The 13,639-nt window shown below is 39.1% G+C and overlaps 1 protein-coding gene across 5 annotated transcripts in view; it reads left to right on the top strand.

Annotated features, from left to right (window-relative positions):
- TGFBR3 (transforming growth factor beta receptor 3) overlaps window positions 1-13,639 on the top strand; it is a 166,938-nt gene that overhangs the window by 127,652 nt on the left and 25,647 nt on the right. For all 5 annotated transcript variants that reach the window (XM_087930157.1, XM_026700317.2, XM_026700314.2 and 2 more), the window contains exons 6-7: window positions 9,030-9,192; window positions 10,860-11,007. In XM_087930157.1, the coding sequence (XP_087786283.1) occupies window positions 9,030-9,192; window positions 10,860-11,007 (311 nt within the window). The remainder of the gene's footprint in view (window positions 1-9,029; window positions 9,193-10,859; window positions 11,008-13,639) is intronic.

Genomic DNA, 13,639 nt, shown 5'->3' with positions numbered 1-13,639 from the left:
GAGGTTAAAGGGAGGAGGATTGTAAAATAAAACTTGCCAAATAAGGCTCACCACACTCTGATAAATTGGGGTGAGTATGTCTCTAATCCTAGTGCTTGTCAAACTAGATGTTTGGATGATTGGGTGCTGATCAGGAAGGTTTTCTGATGGGAGTTGAAGGTTTCACAAGTTAGTAATATTTTTTGCACCTAAACTAGAATCTAATAAATGCAGTCCCCTGCCATTTATACTACCAGTGTTTTTGAATAGGACTTTTGGCTATTTACATTGCAGGCATGGGTACTCATCAGACTCAGGACATCAGAGAGAAGTCTTTTGCCATCTTTTGAGATTCCAGTTTATAGCGATTGAGATGGTCAACTTTTGTGTCAGATTTTTCTAGTCTTCCGTATCTGTATCTAGATTATTGAAGATGTGATGTGAATGTTAGACTTCTGTATTACTTCAAATTGCCATGCTATAATATATTGTATTACAGACAACTGTATTTTCATTTATTTCTCCGAGCAACTGAGCTACACGTTTTATCTCTAATTTTTCTGATTTGCCATTTTGCCTTCTGTGTTACAATGCCCTTATTTCATAAAGCATTAATTAGTTAACAGTCTTTCAAAATCTACTTTGATGAATTTAAGTGTTCCCATTTCAATGCTGAAACTCTTTTTCCCTGTTAGCACTTGTTAGCACCTAGAATGTAATCCCTGTGGTTTTCCGTTATCCTTCCGTTAAATCTTTTTAAAATACCTTCCAGCTGCAGGAAATTTTATTGTTGATATATGACTTTTGGCAGCAATAATTTATTGAGGAAAGCTGATACATGATGAACATTTTTGATAAAAAAGGCTTATCTTGTTAAGCCAAAAGAACTAAAGTTTACACCAGTGTAGGGTCATGTTGGATAGGAATATCAAGGTAACACCTAATTAATAACAAAGCATGATATTGCCTTCCCCATTTTAAGCAAAGATGCTGTACACATACACACACATACACACAAAGATCCGGGACACACTTTCTCAGTTCAGACCAGAAAGTTGGCAATATCCAAAAGAGGTAAAGAGTTATTTATCAATTGTTTTTTTCTTGTCATGGAATCAGCCCTTTCATTAGCAATTGTTCCAGGCAACCACATATCCCAAACTGATGTTTTGCTGTTATTGTTCATTGGCTGGCAATGTTTATGTGAGTGGCATAGTGAAGTAGAGGACTGGTGAAGGTTATTGGCATTAATTTTCTTCCATAGGAGAATTAAAATCTTCAAAAGATGAAGACCAACAACTGAACAGTAATTTTCACCCTTTTATGTAATGAAGAATAATCACTGCGTATAAGAAATGGCAAGAAATTGCAAAAAATTATCAGAAATTAATAGGTCGTCCACATTAGTTTATCTGTTGAGGGATTGTTTTGCCATGAATTTAACTTTGCTCTAAAGTTGCTATAGAGATCTTTACTTCTTGCCTGGGGATAACTGTTGCCCAAGGACTACTATATCCATGCAGAACGGGGCTAGACATATAGCACAAAAAACAACACTTGCACCACTGTTATGATATCTACTAGTTCATAGTAGTACTAGTAAATAAATACATTTAAATTTATTAATAAAATAGTGACAAGCAGGTAAATAAATAAAGTGCACAGACACTCCCTGAGAACCTTGTATAGACTGTCTTATTTTCCATGATGACCAAAAAAAATACTGTAAAATTATAGGATGCAATCTTATTCTGTTATGTTATCTGTTATTAACATCTACCCAGATTCCAAACTTTTCTTCTCCATTGACAAAAATCACTAAGTTCTTGACAAACCATTTAATAATTCATATCTAGGGGGCCCCAGTGGCTCACAAGGTAAGACGCTGGGCCTGTGCACCGCTGAGGTCGGTGGCTCGATTCCTGTGAGCAAATAAACTGCCTAGGGACAAGAAAAGAGCCTCCCCCTAATTTTAAGAAGTTTGGGACCTTTTCTATCAATGGCTAGATAATAAAATATAATAATAGAATATTTAGAAACTTAGGAAATAATGAATATATATTTCTTTTTTTCTCTTTTGTTTTTGATACTATCTTTATAAAATTTTATTAAGATAGACTTGGCAAGATTTTATGATTTGTTATAAAATAAATTAAGTAAATTATAGTTATCTCGTTAAAGTATGGATTAATAAAATTATAGTCAAATGATTGTTTAATAATGATATCAGGCTATATAATTGTTGATTGATAATATGAGCTATTATGTAATATAACTACAATGGAGACTACGAAATGGATGCACAAAAAAAGTGGTAAACCAACCGATACACTGTCTGTAAACTCATGAAGGAGGATGAGGTTTTTATGTTTTATGTTTTATGTGTTTTTGTTTGTTGTCTTATTTTAAAAAGAAAAGAGCCTCCCCCGATTGCCTACAGGTATTCAGGCATCCCTCAGGTAAAGATAACACTGCCCAAAAAAATTCCTTTCACTAAGGCAGCCAGCCACCTCAGTGATCCCTGGTTAACACGTACCATACGCTATTTTTTTTTTTAAAAAAATCCATATTTCTTATATCAAGTTTACAGACATATACATTAGAACAGTGGTGTCAAACTCAAGGCCTTTGGGTCGAATCCAGGCCATGAGGTACTTAGATCCGGCCCATGGAGCCGGCCTGGAAACAGCAAAGGACTGGCCCACGGTGCTAACAGAAATGGAGCTGGGAAGGGGGAGGGGCTGCCCCTCTGGACTCCGTTTTCACTGGCAGAGGACTAAAAACAAAACAAAAGGAGAAATGTTTCCCTTTTTGCACTTGGGCATGCAAGAAGGGACAGAAAAGGGAAAGAGGAAAGACAAAGAAAAAGTAGGAAAGATGGGAAGAGAGCAAGAAAGGAAAATAAAGAAAGAGGGGAAGGAAGAAGAAAGGAGAATGAACAGGGAAGGAAAAAGAAAAGAAAGGAAGAAAGGGTATAATGAGAGAGAAGGAGGGTCTTAGGGAAGTCCTGCATTAGCACTTGGTCACCACAGGTGCCCCTAATTTGAGTCCTGTGTCACGCCCACCATACCCATTGCCACCCCCAGCCATGACCACCATGGCCATCCCCCCCGCCCTCCGAGGTCAAACACAACTTTGATGGAGCCCTCAATGAAATCGAGTTTGATACCTCTGCATTAGAATATACACAGTTTTACCAACTGTTCATTAGCATGAGCCTTATAATAAAACAGCAGTTATAATATTTGGCTTATACTCCCTACATTCACAGCTTCTGCAGGAAGTGCAAATTGAAATCATTTGTACAGCTCCATCTCCAGGTACCAGTTTAGTTATTACTGAATCAGGAATCTTTGTTAATAATACTTCTTGGCTGTCATTTCAGGGTTGCAACTCATGCGACCTTGAATACCATCTCTAAAATGCAGTAGCCTGATTAGTAATAGTTTAAGCCTAATTTACCTGTTCTATAGTCGTACAATGAGAGCTGCACAGGCTGTCAAGGTGGTTTCTGGATATAGTTCAAGATGTTGGTCATTACTTTTATCGCCTTTGTGTCTTAGGAACTTATGTATCAGATGCCTTCTTCTAGTGGTACCTGTTGACCAGGTGAGATGTAGAAGAAGCAGCTTGCTCTGGATCCCAACCCCCAGGAAGTGTTGTCATCAGGGACCTGGTGATGAGATTTCTCTCTGCTTCCTCTGGAAGAAGTTATTTACATAGATAATAAGAATGGTCGAAACCCTGGTAGTGTTTCAGAAAGCTGGCAGGACTTACCTGGAGGATCTTTGCAGACAACATGGTTGGTTAAACAGAGGAAGTGCCACTAGCAGTTGATGAAGGGCAGATGACTGCCGTTATTCATTGTCTTGTTTACTGCTTACTGTAAAGTGGGGGCGGGTTTACGTTACTTGGGGTATTTTATTCAGCTGGAGTAGCATATCATCCTAAGTGTATCATATACAGTAGGTGTAGATGGGGATAGTAAAAATGAAAACGGTGTCTCCTCACCCTAAGCTGGACTACTGAAAAATGCTCTTTTTAATTAGGAAATATATAGAGAAAAATGAATAAGTTGAACTAGGGCCTTATTAATTACCAGTTGAGTCAATCTTTTGCTAAGGTTTTTGCTTGCACATAGGAGCAACTGCTGAAAGTAGATACATACACATACATTAACCGTATGCATAACATTAGACACCAGAGCAGTGTAGTACACATACCCAACCACCCACTCACCCATTTATCCACTAACTACCTGCAAAATAAAACATAGCCCACATGAAGCCCATTCACTCATATGCACTTTAATTTCATAGTAATAGTTTTTTTTTAAAAAGTTCTAATTTACAAGATCTGTGTCATGCCCCTGTTGGAATCTGATTCTGAGGGGGAGATCAAGCAGCTGACAGGGAGTGGGAGCGTGGCTCCAGTGACTATGGAAGAAACTGGGGAAGGGCACAGTCCAGCTGGACATTCAGAGGAAGACCCAGGGTCACCCCCTCTTCATCCTCGGGCACGCAGGAAGGAACGGAAAAGGGAGCAACACGAATTATGTTAATTACAGGGGAGAAAAGGGCCCCGATTCCCTTCATTAGCTGTAACTGGGAAAACAGGATTTAAAAAGGGCGTTTGCGCACCGTACCTTGCTGGAAACAAAGCGGGAATTATTTTGGTCTGTCAAGTCTTATCTGGGTTCTGGCATCCTCTCAACTCTGTGTGTTTTGTTATCTATTGAAGTTTCCATTTACTTATCCTGCCCTGTCTCGTTAATTGCTGCAGCGTGGTTTGTGTTGGTTTTTATTCATAATTTATATCTACTTTGGGTTCAGACTGAATTTCTTCTCTTTAAAAACTGTTCTTGGTAGAGTTTTTTTCTCCAGCCGATGATAACTGGACATTGGGGGCCAAGTTGGTGGTATTAAAGGGACTTTACCTACTTTTGTGACTTTCTTGCTTTTGTGCCACGCCCTGGGTCATCTGTTAGTAGACATCCCTGCATAATCTCTAGTCAATGCTTTCCCTTCCTCCATCACTCGCTCCAGCCTAACGCAATAGCAGCAAGGATGTAACACTCGGGAAAAGCAACCCAGTCACAAGGGACTCTGAAGGGACCCAGTCTCAGCCTCTGAAAATACAGGTAGTCCTCGACTTACAATCACAATTGAGCCCCAATCTCTGTCGTTAAGTGAGGCATTTAAGTGAGTTTTGCCCCATTTTACGATCTCTCTTGCCACAGTTGTTAAGCGAATCACTGCTGGTGTTAAATTAGTAACACAGTTGTTAAGTGACTCTAGTTTCCCTATTGACTTTGCTTGTCAGAAGATCGCAGTTGGTGCTCACATGATCCCTGGGACATTGCAGATGTCCTATATATGAGTCAGTTGCCAGGCGTCTGAATTTTGATCACATGATGATGGTGATGTTGTAACGGTCATAAGTGTGAAAAACAGTCATAAGTTACTTTTTTCAGTGCCGTGGTAACCATCAGTAAATGAACTGTTGTAAGTCGAGGACTTCCTACTCATGATGATGCCACAGTGGCTAGAATGAAGTATTGCAGGCTAACTCTGCCCACAACCTGGAGTTCGATCCTGAATGGCTCAAAAAAGTGGGTAAAATGAGGACCCAGACAGAGAGAGCTATAAAGCTCTGTGAAGTGGTATGTAAGTATAAATGCTATTGCTATGGCACTCCCAACAGCAAATTATGCTCTAAAGCCAAAACAAAACTCAGCATCTGTATCTTTTATTTTAAGTGCAAACACTCTAACCTGTTGAGCAGAGTTAAACAAAAAACAAAGATAAGGGACACACTTCGTTAACCGTTAGATACAAAACTCCCAGGGAATCTCTGGGTAGAAGGCTAGACTGGGAAGTCATAAAACCACCTCCAGTTATCATCGGCTGGAGAAAAAAACTCTCCCAAGAACAGTTTTTAAAGGGGACATAAGTCAAAGCATTTGGTTTGGTTGCCATGAAACCTACCTGGGTATGTCCATATAATTCACCAGAAGTCTAGTTCAGCTCAAAGGAGTCTTGAGCTTTACCTACAATGTAGATAATGTATTATTACACTATGATTGTTCCCTGCAGCTGAATTAATCCAAACAGCATATGTTTTAAGGTGATACCAACATGATGAAAAAAGCTGCCTCCTTTTTGACTTATTTATCTGCTGGTACTGATGACTGAAACAAGAGGATGTTCCAGAAACACACAGTGAAGTTACAAAATCTCCTTTTGTGTTTTCGCATTCAAACGCGTGGTGATATTCTCCGAGAAAGGGCTGGAAAGCCATTTGCCCATTTGAAGACCTTGTGTTGCCTCCATTGAGCATCAATTTTGCATGTGTGCCTTTTTGAGTACATTAATCTGAGTGCAAGCTGGACTTCTTCAGGATCACTTTCCATTGTCTGAATGGGAGGAATTGGCAGAATATCTCTGCAACTTTTGAGATCCCATCTGGCAGGATACTTAACAGATGTTTGGGGAGTGCTCTGTCAGACTCCATGAATAGATTTACTTTCTCATGGCTCACACAGAAGAATCCTCCAGAGAAGAAGGCAAAGGGACACTAAAACTGAGTTAGGATGGAAAAGATTAAAAATAAAACTGCCAGTCTCGATCCATTCATTCAACGTCTTTGGTATGATCAGATGTGAGTGACCATATTCTGTGTGTGTGCGTATGTGTATAGTTCTAGTTGCTATATCTCAAGTTGGATATTGGAAAACTAGAAAAGATCAACTCAAACAATTAAAAGGCTGGAGGAATTCCCCTATAGGAAAAGTTTACAACGTTTGTGGCATTTAGTTTACTAAAAAGACAAGGAAACGAAAATAATACTGTAGTTCCCTTTTCTATTTATTTTGTAGAGAGCGCTACCTGCTTTTCATGAAAATCATAATGATTCCAAAGTAGAATATAAAACAGTAATCCTAAGTAGATATGATGTGGAAGAAGTCTATGGAGATTGAGTTTCTCTCTCTCTCTAATGCAGGCAGTCCTGGACTTAACAGCAGTTCATTTAGTGACCAAAGTTAGCATGGCACTGAAAAAAAGTGACTTATCACCGTTTTTCACACTTATGCATCTCCATGGTCATGTGATCAAAATTCAGACATTGGGCAATTGCCTCATATTTATGACGGTTGCAATGTACCGGTTGCATGTGATCCCCCTGTCAGCTTTGAAAGCCATATTGAGATCAGATGTTCCCACCCTGCCACATTTGAGCCTGGGAAAGTGGGAGGGGGGAATATTGGGGGATATCGAGTTAGACATAATAATATTCTTTTTCTGATTCAAGGTCAGGTTGTGTTGCACATAACTGAGAGGAAGTCTTAACTGGGGATGGATGGTGATTGGCTCATGTGATGTGAAGTGCAGGGTGCAGGGCATGGATTGTGTAGTTTTCACTTATTGCAAGGAACTTTCAGATTCCAGATTCCACAGTTGTGCCAGTTACTATCCAAAATAAAAGGAGCCTTTAAGAGATGTCCGTCTCGGAGTTATTGGGTGGAATGGAGTGTTGCTGGAATGCTGACACCCCCTTGGCAGCTTTCTGACAAGCAAAGTCAATGGGGAAGCCAGATTCATTTAACAACTGTGTTACTAACTTAACAAATGCAGTGATTCATTTAGCAACTGTGGAATGAAAGGTCATAAAGTGGGACAAAATTCACTTAACAACTATCTTGTTTAGCAATGGGAACTTTTGGGCGTAATTGTGGTCGTAGGTCAAGGACTACCTGTATTGGAAGTTGTATCAAAAGCCAAAGAACAGCGAGACATTCATAACATGTTGTATTGCTTTAATTAACAGTACAAAAATGGAAAAAAGTAAGTCATACAAAAATGGGAAAAAGGGATGAAAAAAAAGAAAAGTAATTAAAAAAGGAAAAACACAAAAGTAAACAGAGAGGAAAGCAGAGGAAACTAGAAAGCATCTAGAACCTATTTCCATATAAGGAATTAATTTCTAAACATATAATTAATTCTTGACTACATGAATTAATTTATTAGACAGATCAAGAGCTAGTTTGTAACCAGAAAATGAATGTGTAATTTCCACATTAGAAATCTAGGATTGCTTTGTCCTTCTAACATTGAAGAATGAACACAGTCCTTTTTTGCATGTATTCTTGGGGCGGGACTTGTATTTGGGGATATTTGTCTGTTGTATTTTTGCATATGTGTTATAATAAATAACTTGAGCTCTGTAATGTAAGAGTTCTTGTTTTTGGAGAAAGTGTTCCATAGGTAGCAATAGTGATTCTGTAAGGTCAAAAGTTGACAGTTCCCTAAGGTAAGTTGTCCCATCTGTGCATTAGGTGGAACTATCACACATTATGTCACTCTCTCTGTGATTGCAAGCCTGGGTTAAAGCAAATTTGGAAACAAAGGTTTGGAGGAATAAGGGAATTTGTTTTTCTCAGTCTTTCACTATTCTTTGGCACCAAAGCTTTGCTTGAGATTTGAAATGGTGTGAGATATTGTATCCATTGTTCAGACACCTGATGAGCATATTTAAGCTAGACTGAGCTTTGCTATTCTTTACCCTTAGTTATGAATTCTGTAATATAAAAACTTTGGATCTCCATGTTAATTGTTGAATTGTAACTGTGTTAACAAAAACGTACTATAATCATCAGAAAAGGCTTGAGTAACATGAACAGCAGACACGGAAAATGCCAACAATTAGATTTCTCCCCAGGCTTCTTACTCTGCACTTACTCTGTTAATTTTAGAACCTTTTCTTAGAGTTGAACAAATCAAATCAAATAGAAAATGGAAGGAGTATCTTGACTTTTAGCATATGTGAGATTTCTTGAATGTGTTACAGGTAGTGATATAAATTACTACATATTGGTATGACTTAAAATTGATTAAATGTATAAAATGTACAAAAGGGAAAAATCAGTTCTGAACACAAAAGAATATTTATTGTATTTAGTTTGGGCATCACTGCAAATGTAATCTGTATAATTGCATTTGACAATCTCAGGTAATTAAAACCAATGTATGAAATAATTTTTCTTTTTTTAGTTCAACTTTTTCCTACAACGTGCAACATAGAAAAGAACTTTATTTCTTTAAACTACCTTGCGGGATACCTACAACCAAAGGCAGCAGAGGGATGCATTATGTCTAGAGTGGCCCATGATAAAGAAGTTCATATAATTGAACTTATTGCACCTGATTCAAACAGGTAAATGTTTTAAATAAAATTATATTTCTTCAAACTGGGAAGGGACTGGTTTCAGCCCTACAGCAGTTTTAAAGGCACCAAGCCCCATATTGTAAAAGTCACATAAAAAGTATAAAAGTACAAAATATTGAAGTTGAGACTAGATTTTATAGACATTTGATACAAATTTGTAAAAGGGAATAAGTCATAAAACCTACCATTTTATAATTGGAACTGATATGTTGATGTTTTAAAATCATAAATTCAGTATCTTCAACCTAACATTTCAAACACGGGATAAATCTAATGAAGCAAATCAAATTAGATGTGGCATTTTCTCTTAAAATAATGGTTTCAGTGCCAAATTGTAATAAGCACAAAAGTCAGCTATATAAAGGATTGGGCATCTGGCTTAAACATCATGTAGCATACAATAATTGGACATAAGCTTAAATTTTTTTACAAATTATACCATGATTAGGTTTGAATGCTGGGCATTTATCTTTTATTATAAGAAGCTGTCATAGCTGGTGACAATAAGGTTGGTATTGTAGGAGAACGAGTGCCAGAACCTGAGGGCAGAGTTAAAAGGGATATCAGCCTAGAATCCCTACATAGCCACAAGGTGATTAAGTCCAACCCGCCCCTTGAATCCTATTGCTCCTTATCTAACTCCAAGCAGGTGCTATTAGTTGAGAATATTCCTATGCAAAGACATGAGTAGCAATAAATCAGTTTAATTGGACCTTTAACTGGGCTGGACTGGTGTCAATTTATTCTTAACTCAGAAAAACTCAGGAGGGTTGGACATGATTCCTACTAGGTGGGAAACTATTTGGAAATGCTGAAAATTAAACTAGAAAGTTGATCAAACATCATGGGATAAGGTAATACAGAGACCACATACACACTTTTGTTAATAAAATTATCCACCAAGAATTGAAATAGTTTTATGAGACTGGCATAAAGAGATAGAAAATAGTAGTCCAAGGGATAAAGGGGAATAATATAAAGTTGTAAAAGGGTTGAGAAGAGAGAATAGGGCTCACAATCAGGAGTTGGAGAGCAAGAAATTGGCTATTGGTTTAAAGCAGGCAACAAAATATTTGGCAACAAAGTTAGCATATCTCTCTATCATTTTAAAAATGAAGTAAAACTACAAAGATTCAGTAATTCTGTGTTTATAGAATTTGCTTCTAAAATCCAGCAAGCAGATTGAACTCTTCAGGCTGTTTCGCTGTTTGCCAAACTATGGTTTGAACTTTGAAGAGACAGCAAAGTGACTTTTGCTTCATACTAAAAGTACCAAAGGGAACAGAGGTATAAAATCTGCATTTAAAACTTCTGATGCAAAAGAAGATAGCTCTTTTGTGCAGATGTGAAAAGCCAGCTCTAAGTGGTTTTCTTGAACTGACACCAAAACAGAGAAAATGTGCACTCTTTAAATGGGAAAGACAAGCTTTCTGAGGAGCATTATTAGTGTAAAAAGTATGTTGTTTCCATTGTTATTTAAAATTGTTCTAGCAAGTGTGGTGGAACAGTCTGTTTTGCACATGCTGGATGTCTGGGATAATCTCCAGTGTTTTAATCTACTGGCCAGACACTGGGAACATGATGGATTGGAAGAAGGTTGAGAGCAAAAATTTTCTGGCATGCAGGCTGACTCTGCCTTGCTTTTCCACATCCAGCGCTTTCCAGGTGGATATCATCATTGACATCAGACCATCTCGGCCAGACACCACACTTGTCAGGGATCTTGTACTTATCCTCAAGTGCAGAAAGTCTGTCAACTGGGTCATCAAATCCCACGACGTGCAGGGGAGGTTGGAAGCCATTGTAAGTAGATAGTGCCCTGCTTTGTGGTCTGGAGGAGGCATGGGTCTGTTAACAGCTCCTGCTTTGCTGTGTACAAGGAAAGGCCTGATAACAGAAAGGCTGACTAAATCTCTCCCTCCTCTTTTGCTAATGTTGGTGCTTTGTTTTCTTCTAACCTACCAAGCAGCTTGCTACCGTGTAAGGCAGGGGTGGGGAACCGATGGCCCTTTTATGACTTGTGGACTTCAGCTCCCAGAATTCCTGGCTGGCTCAGGAATTCTGGGAGTTGAAGTCCACAAGTCATAATAGGGCCTTTGATCCCCACCCTGGTGTACAGGATGGATCAGCGTTCATTTCTGAAAGCCTTTATAAGCCTCGGGGGTGCATTGCACCCTGTTCTGTGAACCTGTGGACTTTGAACCTTTTCTTCAAGCTCTTCATTCAGCAAGAATCAAGTTGTTAAATAATATTTTTATTTAAATATTAAGAGCAATTTGAAAGAGGAAGGGTCCCATGTATGTGAAGTTCCTGTGTTGTTCCAGTCACAGTTCTAAAAGCTGAAGAGATTCAGTGACTATCAGATTCCTCCTGCTCCCAAGAATGCATTCATAAATGACACCATCTATCTTCCGTCTGTCAGTTTAATTTATATGGCTGCTCATGTCACAAATGTGATTCTGAGAACCAACACTTGCATAGAACAGTGCTTGCCAGTTGTCAGTTACACAGTATTGCTAAATAGGGGATATTTCTCACTGACAATAGCTCCAGTTTAGCATTTGGCACTTTGGGGCAGGTGCTGGGATCTCATTCCATAATGTTAGAATCTCCTTCTCTTAAATAGAGTAAAAAATTAGGCCTTCGGAGCCGCTTTACACAACTGGGTGTAACTGCCCTTTTCATTTCTCACAGCTACCTGCTTGGGGCCTTGTGAAAAATGAAAACAATTGCTAGAAATACTGCAGTTAGGCCCATCAGAGGACTCCAAGGCAGCCTAAACCTTGTTTACATAGGACTTTTGTGATAGGTGTGCTGCTCAAGAAAATCAGATTTCTCCTACTGCGTGAGGATGTTTAAGTCAAATCACACCACGCTAAAAGGTGTGATTACATGTTTAGACTCGGATATATGATTAAAATCAACAACACTTTGAAGGGTTTTCACTGACGTGAAAAGCAAAGAGAAAGCACGACTGAATTGGGATGGGATGACCTGCAGTCTCAGGGTTGCTTGGAAGAGAGAAACTGATGGTTTGGTAATAAAAAGAAAGGAGAAAGAGGAATGTCAGAAAGGGGAAATGAGCCCATTACAGAGGTGATATGTGTCTGACATGCCTCTGGCTTTGGATTCCCTCTGTGCTTTAGCCCCGCTCACTATGATTCGTCATCAGAGTATTTCTGAAAAAATGCTGTCTAGAATAAAAAGATTGCCCATCCCTAAATGAAAAAATAAATGGGAATAGAACTACAATAGCTTAAGCCAGTGGTCCCCAACCTTTTTTGTGCCGCGGCCCAGTACCGGCATCACAAAATCATCCGCAGCCCGGTACCGGCATCAGCACGCATGGCAAGGCAAGCCGAGCGACCGGCCAGCCAGCCGTCCCCCGCTTCTCCCCGCCACCTTCAACTCCTCCTTTGTACCTGTGTCGATGGGCTTCGGGACGGCTTCGGGACAGTCGCTCGGCTCACCTTGCCATGCATTCTGAAAGAATCCTCGCGCCTTAGTTTTGTTCAAAGCCACCACCTCCCTCGGTGAAACTAAGGCGTGAGGATTCTTTCAGCACCCAAACGCTGCTTTCTACCGGAAAAACTCACCGGAAGCACTTTTTCATCAAAACAAGATGGCGGTGCCCAGCAAACCAGCGGCCCATTAGAAATTGTTCCACGGACCAGTACCGGTCCGGGGACCGGTGGTTGGGGACCCCTGGCTTAAGCTGTTCAGTTCAATAACTGGAAAATCCAAGGCAGTGACAAGCTTAGAGGTAGATCAGTTCTCTTCCTGAAGCATTTCCAGGAACCTGATGCATATTGAACCAAGGACATTGTATTCAGTTCAGGCCTGTTCTTAACACACTATCTTCAGTACTATACATATTTCCTTTTACGCAGCAAAGTATGGTTTCTGAATAAATGTTTTCCAACGGTTGCTTAAATGCAACATTGCTAAAGTGTCCTGGTTTGGAGATTACCAGAAGCCTTTTTTCAAACTTGGATGTATATGTAGTATTTTATTTTTATCGCACACTTTAATATATTGCTCTAATTGTGTTAACTGCCCTAGTAGAAGACATATATTCTTTTCAAAGACTGAAAGATTACTTGGGGATGATGTTCAGTTTTGCAGATGTTCCCCTGATTGTCCAAACATTCTGAAATCAACAATTACAATTTAATTTAACTCCTGCTGCCTGATAGGGACAGGTAGTAGAGGAAAGATAATCTTATACCCTGCCAATCATTAATAATGAATTATAAGCCATAAGAATCATTACAGTGTCTTTTCTGTCCTTTCCCCAACTGACTGGAAATTCTGAGAACTGAACTTCAAACATACTTAGAGAGCATCAGGTTGCAAAAAGCTGTTGCAGTATGTATTTCCTCTCAATTATCCTTTGGCATAGAGGATTTCATTCTGTTTGCTAAGTGCAGTTATG

Source organism: Pseudonaja textilis, chromosome 3 (genome assembly GCF_049901715.1).
Source record: "Pseudonaja textilis isolate UNSWEBS1 chromosome 3, rPseTex1.2, whole genome shotgun sequence".
In the NCBI taxonomy this organism is placed as follows: Eukaryota; Metazoa; Chordata; class Lepidosauria; order Squamata; family Elapidae; genus Pseudonaja; species Pseudonaja textilis.
This window is presented reverse-complemented; position numbering and strand designations above follow the sequence as displayed.